Below are 13,933 nucleotides of genomic sequence, written 5' to 3' on the forward strand. Positions count from 1 at the left end.
TATCTGTGGTCACCATGGATCAAGTGTCAGTCAATGCGGAGACGGAGTAAGAGTAGGAATGAATGCAGTAGAAGGCTGTATGGTTCTTATTTCCGTGGAGAGATTTCCTATGCATCTGATGACCTTTCCGTCTTTCCTAAACTTCCGTTTTCTTCCTGTTTCAGATTGCAGACACAGCTGAAAGCTTTAGCAGGCGCAGGGCTCTTCGATCAGTTACCTCAAGCTTGAGCCACTCCCTAGACCAGAGGATAATGAAGAAGTCCAGCAGCTAAAGGTCAGTCACTTACAGGAGAGATGGATGAGAAAGCAAAGAACTAAACGAGAACGGCTTCAGTCGAGGTGCCGAACACATTTCTTTCTTTAGCATCTGGCCAGGAGGAGGAGGAGAAGCAAAGGAATGGGAGGGGGGAAGGTGAAGGGCATGAATGCATGTGTGCATGCATGCATGTTTGAGTTCTTTTTTTGTGGTCGTCTTGGGATCGGTGCATGCGTTTGTTTCTTTCAATGATGTTTTTGATCATGGTCATAGTGTGTGTTTGTTGTGGATTGATGGTGTGTCTCTAGACAACGGCCCCTGGCCCTGACGTCTCGTCTGTAGTAGGAAAACGCACTTTATATGCATAGTACTCGTATCGTGTGTATAGATAGGTATATTGATTAAAGGTAGATAGGTGAATAGATAGATGGATAATGTATGTATAGCTATAGAAAGTACTGCCTTTGTATGCTTGGAGTGCGGGTATGTTGTACACCTAGATTTACTCCATGTTGGTAGAGTGTTTTGAGCCGTCAATGGCAAAGGTTTCCAGAATACCTTCAAGTTGGCGCTTCTTTCGTCTTGTGTATACAGATGGAGGATAGTATCTCTTCTTTTTGTTTGCATGTTATATCTTCATGCTCCCGAGATGGTTGTCTCTTGAGAAGGAGAGTGATGGATGGACAACATCTCTTTCTTGTTTGTGTTTCTTTCCTTAGGTCGATTTGGAGAACAAGATCAATAAGTTTCAGCAATTCATCATGAAGGCGACGAGGCCTTCAACGCCTTTTGGTGGTGCAGCACTTGCCCGACGAAAAACGCTCCGAGGGTACAAGACAGAAGACATAACAGGCTCACACGTGAATGGTGTTCATGCATACAGTGTCCCATACATTCTGGTGCATGTGTATCACAGTCACGTGAAGACAGGAAGATAGAGAGAGCGGGATGCATGTATTTGGGATTTCCATTGTGTGAACATAAGGTTAGAGATAAGATTCACATCTATCTTCCTTCTCTTCTTCTCAGCGGCCGTTTTTCTTTCTGTTTCTCTAGATGTCTATAAGTATGTATATGTATAGAACAAGCATACATATACATACATGTATACATTCATTTCATGGGGTTCACATGATTTACTTTTCTCACTACGACTATTACTACCACTACTACTACTATAGCAGCAGGAGGGCTTTCTACTTTGATGACCCGTGATGGTTGTCTATCTACAGTTAGCCAGAAGCGCACTGTCTTCTTTCCTTTGTTTTCTTTTTCGCCCATCTGTGTTCTGTGTAGCTGTCCGTGTTGAGAACAAGACTATCTATCTATCTATCTATCTACGGATACTGACTCGATACGCTTACATATATACCTCCTCGAAGGTGTTCTTGTGTATAGAGTGTATTTGTTGATATGCACATTACTGGGGCAATGCTGTATCTTTTCATGTCTTTCCGGGAACACCGTGATCTGTATTGCGCCCTCTCTAAGTAATATTCACTCGGCTTATATTCGGATACGCTTCATCCCTGTATCCTGTCCGGCTTTCTTTTCTGCTCTTTGTTATGCCACGCATCAACAGGCCACAGCAGAGCAGTGGGGCTATAGGAGGCTTCCGACGTCTTGATACTTTAGCTGCAGCCAAGCAGAATCTACGGACGATTGATAAGCTTAATAGCGGCGATCTTTATGGAACTGAAGTTGGAGGTGATCGTGTCAACCTCTCCAGAGCCTTCAACTTCCTCGGGAGAAAAGCAAGTCGAACGGTAAGAAGAAGGAGAGTGCATGCTCTCGAATCACCCTAAGCCATTCTTCTTCCCCCCTTGTTTGCATTTTTATCTATGTATCTCTCTATGTATATGTACATTGAACTGGTAATGAGTTAGATATATCTGTATAGTCTCGCAGTTGAGGCATGTCAATCTCTATGTCGAAGTTCTGATGGATATCTGTATGTACAGACAAGTGTAAAACGGAAGTCTCTCAGTTGAGGCGGCATATGAAAGATCCAACATGTGTACTTCTCTACAGATATATATATATATATATATATAATGTGTATATGCATATCTATAGCTATAGTAAGGCGGCTTGTGGATGAGTGCTAACAGAACAGATGACTGGGTCTGTGTTGCGTTAGTTTCTCCCCCTATATCATCGACAGTTGGTGCTCTCGCCCTCTTTGTTTGCATGTGTTTGCTTGTGTATGTTTTCTTTGTTTCTCTTCAGGGTCGATCTTCCGACGGTGAGGGAGTAAGTTTGCCGATAAGTCATATGGACACAATCGAACCAGCCATTGATGCAGCTGTACAGGAGTTGGAGAACATCGACGATGATGAAGGGGATGAAGTGTCTCTTCGGTCTCCCAGTGAAGGCGAAGAGACGAGATCCGGTAGTATAACTCCACCTGCCATCTCAAAGAAGAAGAAGAGAATTGTATGGCGAGAAGATACAACGAAAGATCAGGATCCTGAGATGGGAGGATCTGTTCTCATTCCTTCTCTTACTTCTTCTTCTCCCCCTCATGCTCCTGGTAGAACTTCTCCTTCGCGTGTTGATTCAGAATACGACGAGACAGATGTAGACGGAGATAGGTTAGCAGGAGGGGCAGCACCATCAACGGGGGGAGAAGTGGGCCGGCGGGTAGGACAGGGCGTGAAAGGCAAGACAGAGGAGCGCCACGTTGCTGACAAAGGAAAGGTTAGGGGTACCGATTCACCTCAGAAGAAGGCTGTGGATGGCACCGCTCCTTCTCCTCCTACTAGGCCGAGTTCTGTTCCAGGCGGTGAAGAGAGGGGGGAAGGAGGACGGATAGAAGGTGTTGATCATGACGACGAAGAAGAGAAAAGCCGAAGATCAGAGCCCGCTTCCTCGAAGGTGTCGGGCGAGGGAGTTTCAAAGAAAGAGAAGAAGAAACCAACGACTCCACGAGCTTCGAAAAGAAAAGCGACAGTCCCCCCAGCGTCAGCAGACAAAGCTGATGTGAGTGCTATACCAGCAGGTCCTGGTGAGACAGGCCCCGGCGTGACAGCAGCAGGGGGAGGGAAAAAGAAAGAGGCTGCAAGCGTGACAGGGGGGCCTCCAACCACGAAAGATGCGGGTGAACATGAGGAGATCCCCCCAAGTGGCACCGATGGCGGAGCGGCAGTGGTCGGAGGAGGACGAGCTGCAGGGGGGGGGATTAGTGGGGTAACTACAGGGGCGAAACCTAAGAAGAAAGTAGCTAAGAAAAAAATAACCAAGACAAAGACTTTTACGGCATCGCCTGAGCCTTCGACTCGCGAGCTGTCTCCGGAGGGTGGCACAAAGAGGGGTGTTTCTCCTGATAAGACGACACCTAGGGGAACAACCACTTCGACTGGGGGGGTGGCCTCTCCTTCAGCGGAAGGGGTGAAGCCGGAAAGTGAAGAGGTAGGAGAAGGAGAGAGTCAGAAGGGTCTAGTAGGGGGAGACGAAGAAGCCGGTCTTAAAGGAGAGATAGGTGATGGAAGAGGAAGAGACGTTGAGACACCTTCGACAACTTCAACTCCCGCCCTTGTAGTAACACGATATCCGGGAGGAGAGGGAGGAGGTGTCGAAGACGAAGAGGAAGAAGATGAAGATGAAGTAGTCAGTCGTCTCCGAGGAGCAAGAGATCGAGCTCAGAGTCTCTGTTATAAGCTTCAAGCCGACAAAAAAGATCTCGCTCAGAAATTGAAGAAAGCAAAAGCCCTGGGTCTAGAAGCGGTCTCTCGACTCACCTAGTAAGTTCTATCTGACTTGAAGAAAAGTGCTTCGAGACTCGCCCTCGTGGTGGTGGATAGTCTTGGAATTAACATGTGTCTCTATGGATCGTCTTTAGAGACACGTAAAGATACGTGCGTCTACATACGTATACATATGCATATGTATTTCGATGGCGAGCTTCCATTTGCTTGTGCGTTTTGCTGGCCGACGGGGCGTTATGTGTGGGTGTGTACGTTCTTTAGTCTTCTTTCTGTCTACGCCGTCAAAAAGGGTAGGAGATAGTTGCAGGTGTCATGGAGAAGGGTGAGGTGGTTACTTGTTTCCCTACCTAGATACATTCACTGCATCTATCATATGAAAGGGGGGAAGAAGGACAAAGAAAAGCTTGAGAGGTCTTCCGGAGGCGAAGCGCCGCATGCGAATCCATCCATTCTACAAGGGAGAGGGGGGTGACCCTTTCATTTTGCTGATTGCATGAGCCATGATGTTCTAAATTTTTCTCTAAGATGTAGCTATCTCATGAAGTTACCGACCCTACCCTTGGAGAGCATCTTCGTGTGACGACCCGTCGACTCATATGAGGTCTTCCGTGTTACTTCATCCGTTTTGTGGTGGTAGTGAATCTGTCTATGCGTCTGTTCTCTCCTATGAGATGTGCCTGCCTCCCTTATGTTCATCTGTGCTAGGTCGTTCTATCTCTGGTAGCTTGTTTCATCTCTGATAGGTTGTTTTGGCATGTGTCTCTTCCCTCGTAGTAGTAGGTCGTGTCAAGCACAAACCCTTCATCTCACGATGTTCATCTTACTTTGTCTTGTGTGTTTTGTTTTTGCCAACCCTCCGTCGTCTTCTCTCCATTGTGCTTTTTCATCTGATGGTGATACGTTTCTTCTCTTTTTGATCTTTTCTGGTCTGTGGATTTTGTTCCTGTATGTAGCAGGATATCCTGTTTCTATCAATCTCTCTATCTGTTTGTATGTATGTGTGTGGGATGTCTCAACCCGTTTCAGTCGCTTCAATACAGAGCATGAAGCAGCGAAGAAGCTTCAAGAACGTGTGTATGATCTCCAAGCACAATCTCGATATAGCTCAGCTATCTTGAATAGACTAGGTCTTTCTATTCTCTCGACGTCATCGGTACCTGATGCTCGACTACGACGTAGACAACAGAGAGGGGGTGGTGGAAGTCCGCCACTAGGAGAACCTGAAGATGAAGCCGGTTTAGAAGAAGAAAGAAAAGAAATATTCACAAGTACGACACGCCTATCCGATTTCATCAAAGCTCTTCTTTCTGAACAAGAGAAAGCATCCATACCAGGAGGCAAACGAGGCCTTCTTTGTCTCCCAATTGATCGACCTGGAAGTCATGGAGCAGATCTTAGCCCAGATTTCTTTGACTTCACAAGCCCAGGATCCGGTGGATTTCGAGGTCTTGTCTTCCCAGATGTCGATCAAGTCAAACCTCTTGCCTATGCGATGCTTAGTGATGTCCTCGCGTAAGTTCGATCGATCGGAAGCTCAACGCCACTGTTTGCATAGTCATCCTACTCTTATTTTGATGGGCGTCCACCTTCGTATGTCATGGGTGATTGCATGAATCGATAGATCGGTGGATGTACGTCGGTTTCTTATATGTGGTCGTGTTGCAGAGATAGATAGACGGAGAGATCAAATATGGAGACAGATGCGCTTGAGACAGAGAGATACGTACGTAGTTGATGGAGGTGTGTTACCCATGGTCTTGTTAACTATGGATAGATAGAAATAGATCGAGATAGATAGGTTGATAGATGTAGGTGTCTATGAACGGAGGAGGGATGGGAGTCTATGCCGCCTCTGTAAGCCTTATAAGAGAGACAGACAGAACAGAGGTATAATGGAGTGAGAGGGAGAGTGCGTGAGACACCAATTTATACACACCATCACTTTGCTGTATATGTTTTGTGTTGTATCAAAGAATCGAGTTCAACGAAGGGTTGGGGCGAGTTCAAAAGGGAAATCTCCTTCGTCTTCATTCTTTTCTCTCGAGCTTTATGTCCTCCGTGTATGGCGACCGATTGCTCAGTGTGGTTGCTACTCGCCAGGAGAGAAAACAAAGGTGGAGCAGTAGTAGTAGTAGTAAGACAGGATTACGCATGACTTCCCCCAAGCAACATCCTCTATGCGCGTGCGCATCTGTTCAAAAGCTCGATAGTCGATCCTCGGCGATCAGACTTGTTTCCTGTGTGGATGGTGTGTAATGATGAGGAGGCGTCGCCTTCGTATCTTCGTCACTTTGTCTATTGGAGGTGTCCATGCTATCATAAAATCTTGTAGGGAAAGACGGACCAGTCCAAGCTTCCTCCTTCTTAGTTGTATGATCACCCGATCCTGTCTTTAACGAGCTCATGTCTGTCTCTCTCTGTCTATACATATATATACATGTATACGTACAGGCGAGTGATGCTCATGCATATTCAAGCATCGAGAGTGAAGGACGAGAGTAGCACCGGAGGAGGGAGCGCTTCTGTACAGAGAGGCAAGACAAAACTGCTTGGGGTTGCTGCCGGCATTATGAAAGGAGAGGGTCTACGATCTCTCACTTCCAAGGTACGCAGCAATGCTTCTCATCTATCACCTTTCTTTCTTCCTCTCTTTCTTTCTCTCCTTTCTTTCGTTCTTTCTCTTAGAGACATGGGTAGAGTGGGAGCGTTCGACTTGTGCGCCTAAGAATACTGCCGATGATCTATCTATTCGTCTATCTACACCAATCTATACCTATCTATATCTATCTATCGGGTTGTCTTCAGCCTGTCTACCTCCTCTGTTTTTGATCTCTCTATCCTTAATTTATCTATCTGTGTATCTTTCTTTTTTGAAATGGTTGTCGGAAGGGCTTCAGGTGTCTCGATGGTCCCTAGTAGTAGTAGTCGTCGTAGTAGTAGTAGCTTGCGCATTGGGTTTCATAGTTCTTTTGGTCTCTTTTGTTGCTAAATTGCCACAGGGCAAAGCAGGTATTAAGGAAGAAGATTCAGAGGCTGACGAAGCGACGTACGAAGAAGTTGAAGAAGTGCTAGGGCTAAAACCTTCAAGGAGCTTAGCGAGTTTCTCGGATGATGCGAGAGCTTCAAATGAACTCTCCGAAGCGGATGAAGCAGATCTCCAGGTAAACACGAAGATCGAGAAACAAAGAAAGAGTCTCTTTCTTTCTCTGCCTCCACGTTGAGAGATAACAGGTTGAATTGACAAAGAAGATCTGCCGGTGGGCTTTGCATGCGCCTCCTCTGCCTCAGTCTCTCCCTTAGCATAGACTGGGAATACGTACAGACTATATATATATATATATCGTCTCATTGGAATAGAGTTAGTTACATTCATACACACCCAGGGAGATATCCCTGGATGTAAGGTATAGATAGATAGATTTACATGTAGGTATGTGCAGGTATACATATATCATGTGCATATACGTAATGCTAGTGGCTGTACATCTCATTGATATGTAGTTACACAGATAGACATCCGTGGTTAAATAGAGTACGCAGATCTGTACCTATTTATCTATGTATCTACCTATCCATCTATCTATCTATCTGTCTATCTATCTATCTATCCTTAACTCATGCCTTTGTGTATGTGTGGTGTGGTGTGTGTGTGGCGTGTCTTTTAGGCAACGGAGGGTAAACGGCAGAGAATCGTGGAGAGTGTTTTGTCTCTCCTCTCGCCTTGGGAGCAAAATATGCTTGCCTTGCTGTATGAACAACAAGAAATGAGGAGAGCCCTCGGAGAACTTCGAGACCATTTCGTTCGAAGACTACGAGAGACACAAGTTCGATTCAAACGCGCTGTAGTAAGTAGCCGCACCCTTACCATTCACTTCCTTACTCACTCAACGCATTTCTTCTCTAGGCGTCTCTTCATGGAGCGCATATCTATACATGTTTCTCATCTATTTATGTCGTATGTGTATGTATGTATATGTATGTATGTTGCACATACATGCCTATTCATACAATTGTATGCATACATTCACGTTCATACGTACGTACATGTACACGTTCGTACATACGTACATGTTTATCAACGTACACGTGTTCAGGTAGATACGTGTGGTACCTTTGCATCTAAGGCGTTGCAGTGTACATACAGCCACCAGTGGCTACACTACATACAAGAGAACCTTTTCATTTTCATGTTTTGATTCCTTTCCTGACTTTCTCCTTCCTTTTTTCTTTTCTCCCAGCTTTTGAGTGTGGCGAAGTACCCGTAGCTCCACTGTGTAAAAAGGAAACAGAATGCGCTATGTCGTCATGATAGATACATTGAAGAGATGTCTTCATGATCTTTCATGGTATGGTGTCTATGTATATATATATGTATATATATATATATATATATGTGTCACAATGAAGACAGCGAATGGCGGACTAGAACTTTCTCTTTGGAGTAAGTTGTGTGAGTAGTGTGCGACGTGTGGGAACACGTCGCTGTGTTGTTTGGTTTATTGTGGTCGCTGATCTCGTTTCTTTCTGTTCTTTTTGTAACGCCTTCGCAGCTCGAGAAGCTTGAGTTTTCGGATCACTGTGAAAGATTACTAGGAGCTGTGACAGCGTTCAAACAAGAGCTGCAAGAGAAGCAAGATGCTAAGCTGATCGAGGAAGATACCAACGCCAAGTTCGGGAAGCTGATGAACAAGATAGAAGAAATCTCTATCAAGCTTGGAGAGAGGAATGTGGAATATCGTCTACTCTCAGGTACGGTCACGAGGGAAGAGAAAGGGGGGGGGGGGGTTTGCTGTATTTTTCTTTCTTTTTCACATGAAGATCATCATGACGCGGGTGTCATTATCTTCTTTTTTCGGTGGTTAGCTAGTTTTCTAGTGGATCTGTGGGATGTTAGCGCGTAGAGACCTTGTTTGAGTTGTATCGAACACATTCTAAGACGTTGGGAAGTCATAGCTCCTCGCATTCAACAGGGGGGGATAAATAGGAGTTTATTGACGTAGTGTGATTTCGTCTGTTTGCCTGTCTCAATTTTTCTTGTGAAGATTCATTCTTGGGGTTTAATTCACACAGGCTGCATGCACTTCTTGGGTGTCATGACAGGGAAGGGTTGACAGATGATATATATGAGTGAGAAGGTGAGGATAGATCGTTGTTTCATCTATACCTTCTTCTTGTTGCTATCTCTATGCGCATGCTCTTCTTGTACCTGTCTTCGTGTATCTGATGCTATTTAGAGGAATATAAACAGCTTGCAACAAGGAATGATGAGTTGAGAGCTACCGTGGATTTGTTGAAGGAAGAAAAAGCCAATCTTCTCGTTGCTCCTCATATTCTTCCTCACTTTGAAGAAATCAACGACTCTGTTGAAGACCCTGTAAGGACGGGCATCTATCTATATGGACCCACCCATCTTTGTATATCTATCTCTCTTTAGTCTATCTATTTCTCTACTTGTCTATCTATCTCTCTGTCTGTCTATCCATATTTAATCGATCTGTTTCTCTATCCTTATTCTATTCATTAATCTAATCCTTTATATAGACGCAGTGGACGTGAACAGGAGAAGAAGACGATGACGGCGGTTGATGTGCTTGTGAAGAGGAGGAGGACGAACAAGTGTATCCAGTGGGTCTAGTCAAAGCCGCTGTTTATTCTCACTTGGATGCCTCATAGAAGCTCTTGACACTTCCGCCTAGTTTTCTCTTGAAGTAGCAAGTGATTGAATGAACGAATGAATCGAGGAATCTTTCTGGTTATCTTGTATTCTCCCAACAGTCGATACGTAATACATCATCGGCATTCGTATCCTCTATCTCAAATGCCTTCTTCGTTTTGAACTCCTCGGTCTTCTCCCTTTCTTTCTCTTTTGTTCTCCGTTTGTTTTCTTCATCTTCTCTCTCCCTCTCACTGTATTTGTTCATCTTCTTCGATCTTCGCCTCTTTCTATTCCATCTTCTTTCCCATTCTCTTCAAACCGTGTGATGATACCATGGATCCGTCTTTGTACATATACCTATGATATCTTTCGACCTCTCTATCTGTCTGTTGGTCTATCAATCTATTTTTGTACATACATATATATAATATATCATGTACATGTCTATACATTTATACGCCGATGTATACGGGTGTACCGTATCATCATCTTCGTCATCTTGTCTTTCCTAGGTCGATTTTCTCCTTCGTGTCTTTCTCTCTCTCTTCACTATCCGAACTGCACACCGCTGCAGTCCTCTCTTTGCTTTCCTGCTCGATGAGTGTCATCTTTCTTTCTTTCTTACCTTTTCTTTCTTGTCTTACTTCTCTTTCTTCTCTCTCCTTTTTCCTTTCTTTCTCTCGTCTGTATGTCTTTCTTTCTTTCCTTCTTGTCTCTTTCTTTCTTTCTATGTTGTTGCGTATATAGGCTATGAGATCATTAGGTTACGACGTTTGTGTTTTACAACGATATGCCTCTCGATTACTTGTTGAGTTAGAGGAGTCAAGAGCTACCGAGAAGGATTTAAGGTCTCTGAATGCTCAGCTGTATACGGAGCTCTCAGCAGCGAATGACTGTGTACATGACTTGAAAAGTCATATCAATCTTACGAGTATTATCCATTCAAAGACACTTGCTGGCTTCAAAGTAAGGAATCTCTTCTGAACTTCTCGCTTCTTTTAGAAGAGTGAGATATGGGGAACTCCTTAGTGTATCTGATTTGTTCTCTGCGGCGTATCTTTCTCTGGGCGGACGTTAGTTGATATACATGGAAGGATTCACTCGCATAGAATCGTTTAGAAAATGCCCGTGTATGGTGGTCTCTCAGATGTGTTTGTATGGTGTAGGTGTAGATGACTCTTTTGGTTTCTTTCCTTCGTCTTGTCCCATACATAGGTACGCATAGGCAGATGAGGGGAGCCAACCGATCAGTCGTCTCTTCAGGGAGGTTTAGAGATAGAGAGAGATAGACAAAGAGAAACAGATAGAGAAAGAAAGGTAGTGGAGGCTGTGAGTAGTGACTGACTTCTGTTTCAAGCGAGGGGCAGCCTGCTTGGTAGGCAAGAGCGGTGATCTAATTGTTTCTTCATGGAGGGCAAGTTTGTCGTAGACAGTTTCATCTTCTTTTCGATCGATATGACGATATGTATTTATCTGTCGATATCTCTCTGCCGCAATCTATCTGTGTGTGTCAATCGATACTCATCTTTATTTGGCTATCTGTGAGGGTTTCCGGTATCTCCTCCATGCATATATGTATATACAAACGTCTCCGTTCTTTCTTTTCTTACACCTCTTTGTCTAGTATCTATCTATATATATATGTATATGTATAGGGCGCATGCCCATCTATAACACATATGGGTGAGTGCGTTTGTTTGTTTCTCTGATTGTTTTGTTCAGAAACAAATAGCTCAATTAGAAGATGACGTGACAGAGAAGAGTGCTCGTATCGCTAAACTTCAACAAGAGGTCGCTGATTCTCAGTCTCGCCTTGCCAAGTATGAAGGGGACTCAGGAGACAAGACAGATGAGACAGCAGCAGCAAGGACAGGAGCGGCTGGAGACAATAATAAGAACCGGGAAGCAACGCCTACAGTTGTGATTGACCGATATGACGATCGAGAGTCGGGCGCCTCATCTGTTTCGTCATTGTCACGTGTAGGAAGTCAGGAAGATAAAAGTACAGCAGATGATCGAGACTTTGCTACAAGCGGTGAAGAAGGCGGTCCTGGGGGTCGACGAAGATCGGCAAGTGTTGCACATGGAGGCGTAGAGGAAAAGAAAAAACTCAAGAAATTAGATGGGACGAAAGGAACGAAGAGTAAAGGACTCAAACCAGGGACGTCAAGTAGTGCTGGAACGAAGAAACCGAAAGGTATGTGCATTCTTACAGTTCAAACTCTGCTACTCATCATGGGGTGGGTGTATGTACACCGCGATGACGTTCATATATAGAGGAGTAGGAGGAAGAAAGAGAGACTCAGAGAGATGTCAGAAGCAACTTTCCGTCTTCTAGGATAAGAAACACATCTGTTGTACGAAGTACACAGTACGAAGAGAAAGAGACAGATGAAAGATATTTGAAGAAAGCATCTTCTTGTGAGGGAGTCAGCCCTATGTGTTTGATGGTACATCTGGCTTCGACAGAAGTTCTGGAGGGCGCAACAGTTTTAAAACGCTCTGTCGTTTTTCAAGCGCCGATCAAACTTGATTCAATATGTATATAGAGAGATAGATCTGTGGGTATGTGTCTCTACACCCAAATAGACTCATCATGACACCTACCTGTTGCTTTTCACTCCCAAGGCATAGACACGTCTCGGTATCTGCACATGTATATCGTAGGCAATCAGGACTCTCCCCCCGTTCTCTTTGTCTCGACATAAGCTAGTCTTTCTCGCAGGGGAGCTACATACTCAAGCGATATGCAATCCTCAAGGTGTCTACCTAGATGTTCTCAGGGGGGTGGGGGTGTTGCTAGCATTCCCTCTCAAACAATAGAGGATAAAATCCATGTCTTTCCCTCTCTCTCTCCCTCTGTCTCTACATACATGTATAGATCTATATATGTGTACCCGAGGTTCACGGTTCTGTGTGTATAATTTGTATTCCTTTTCTGTTATTTCTTCTATTTGGTGTGTATAGCCGGGGGAGCGGCTCCGGCTCGCCTTCAGCAGAATCTCGTTGGATCATCGAGAAAGAGTTTACTTTCGCCTTCCAGAGCAGCTGGCGGAAGTCGAAGAGCCGCAGTGAAGACAGCATCTCCTACGTCAGCCGGAACGAAAGTGACTAAAGGAGGTGCGACGGCTGGGGCAGCTAAAGGAAGTGGAACTAGTGGCGCCACCAGGAAGAAAACGGGTGAATCTTCTTCTTCCTATACTACCCCTGGGACGAGTAGTAGTGGTGCTACTACGAAGAAAGGGGGCAGTCATCAGACTGAGGAATCTCAAGGTGCTAGCTCTTCTTCATCTTCTCAAGCTTCCTCGTCTTCTTCCAGCTCAGCAGCTCCAAGTACAAAAGAAGGAGGAGGGGGAGAGGCGATCAAATCTCGCCCACCTGCTTCGCCTCGTGATAGTAAAAGGAAAACCTCCAGTGTCACTACAGTAGGAGGTCCTAGTATTTCTAGTAATACTAAGCAAGCACGAGAGGTTTCTTCTGTTTCAAATCATAACAATAGCACAACTACAGGGGCAGGGACATCGACGTCGTCTACTCCTCCTATCACGAGAGTCGGTTCCTCAGGAGAGAAGAGTAAAGAAGTAGGAAAGGCGAATCATGAAGAAATAAAGCCAAAGGAAGGTGAGACGGCAACGTCTTCTCCTTCTTCTCCTACTCCTAGTGCTGGGGCCTCATCTCCTCCTCAAGCTATACTACCTCCGACTGTTGCAGGGGTCCCAGCGTTTACTGGAGATCCAAGAGATAAAGGCTTTGGTAGTATGGCCGCTGCTCTATCTCGAAGAAGAAAACCAGCAGCTAGCTAAGTTGTCAGGTCGAACCACCACTTACGGCTTCCATCATTCTTCTCTCATCAGGAGGAGGAAGGGATGACAAGATGTAGAAGAAGAAGCGTTTCGTCAACCGTGGGTTTTGTTTCTCTCTAGATAGAGAGGGGCGGTGGTAGTGACTATTGGTGTGAAAAGCTTCGAAGTGAAGAGACTGTGTCATGTATTGAATGGGGCGTACGAGGAGACAGGAGAGGGAGGGACATCTTAGGGGAAAGACATGAGCTTTTGTAGCTTCTTTACTCTCAGGCGTGAGCTGTGGTTTTGCTAGAACAATAGCTGGAAGTAGGAAGGAGTTCGTATGACTCTATGTTTGGTTGGCACGGCAGGGGTGGGAAGTCAGACAGCAAAAGATGAAGATCTGAGAGAACTGGAGAGAGAAGCATTCCACTATTGTTGATCTCCTTAGGAAGTGGAAGTTCATACAGAAGGAAAGTTCGTCAAATGACGTCTATGTCTAGCACGAAATCGATATAGTCGACTATATCGA

General features: G+C 44.9%; 1 protein-coding gene across 1 annotated transcript in view; it reads left to right on the forward strand.

The window, feature by feature from the left end:
* Positions 1-13,933, forward strand: part of CSUI_000001 (kinesin heavy) — a 24,385-nt gene extending 10,452 nt beyond the window's left edge. The window contains exons 10-22 of the mRNA XM_068060236.1: positions 214-274; positions 976-1,085; positions 1,839-2,022; positions 2,486-3,999; positions 4,990-5,475; positions 6,415-6,568; positions 6,963-7,124; positions 7,629-7,808; positions 8,514-8,712; positions 9,198-9,337; positions 10,367-10,585; positions 11,342-11,816; positions 12,587-13,933. Coding sequence (XP_067927788.1) covers positions 214-274; positions 976-1,085; positions 1,839-2,022; positions 2,486-3,999; positions 4,990-5,475; positions 6,415-6,568; positions 6,963-7,124; positions 7,629-7,808; positions 8,514-8,712; positions 9,198-9,337; positions 10,367-10,585; positions 11,342-11,816; positions 12,587-13,422 — 4,720 coding nt within the window. The 3' untranslated portion in view covers positions 13,423-13,933. The remainder of the gene's footprint in view (positions 1-213; positions 275-975; positions 1,086-1,838; positions 2,023-2,485; positions 4,000-4,989; positions 5,476-6,414; positions 6,569-6,962; positions 7,125-7,628; positions 7,809-8,513; positions 8,713-9,197; positions 9,338-10,366; positions 10,586-11,341; positions 11,817-12,586) is intronic.

Source organism: Cystoisospora suis (assembly GCF_002600585.1).
Source record: "Cystoisospora suis strain Wien I chromosome Unknown contig_1, whole genome shotgun sequence".
NCBI lineage: Eukaryota > Apicomplexa > Conoidasida > Eucoccidiorida > Sarcocystidae > Cystoisospora > Cystoisospora suis.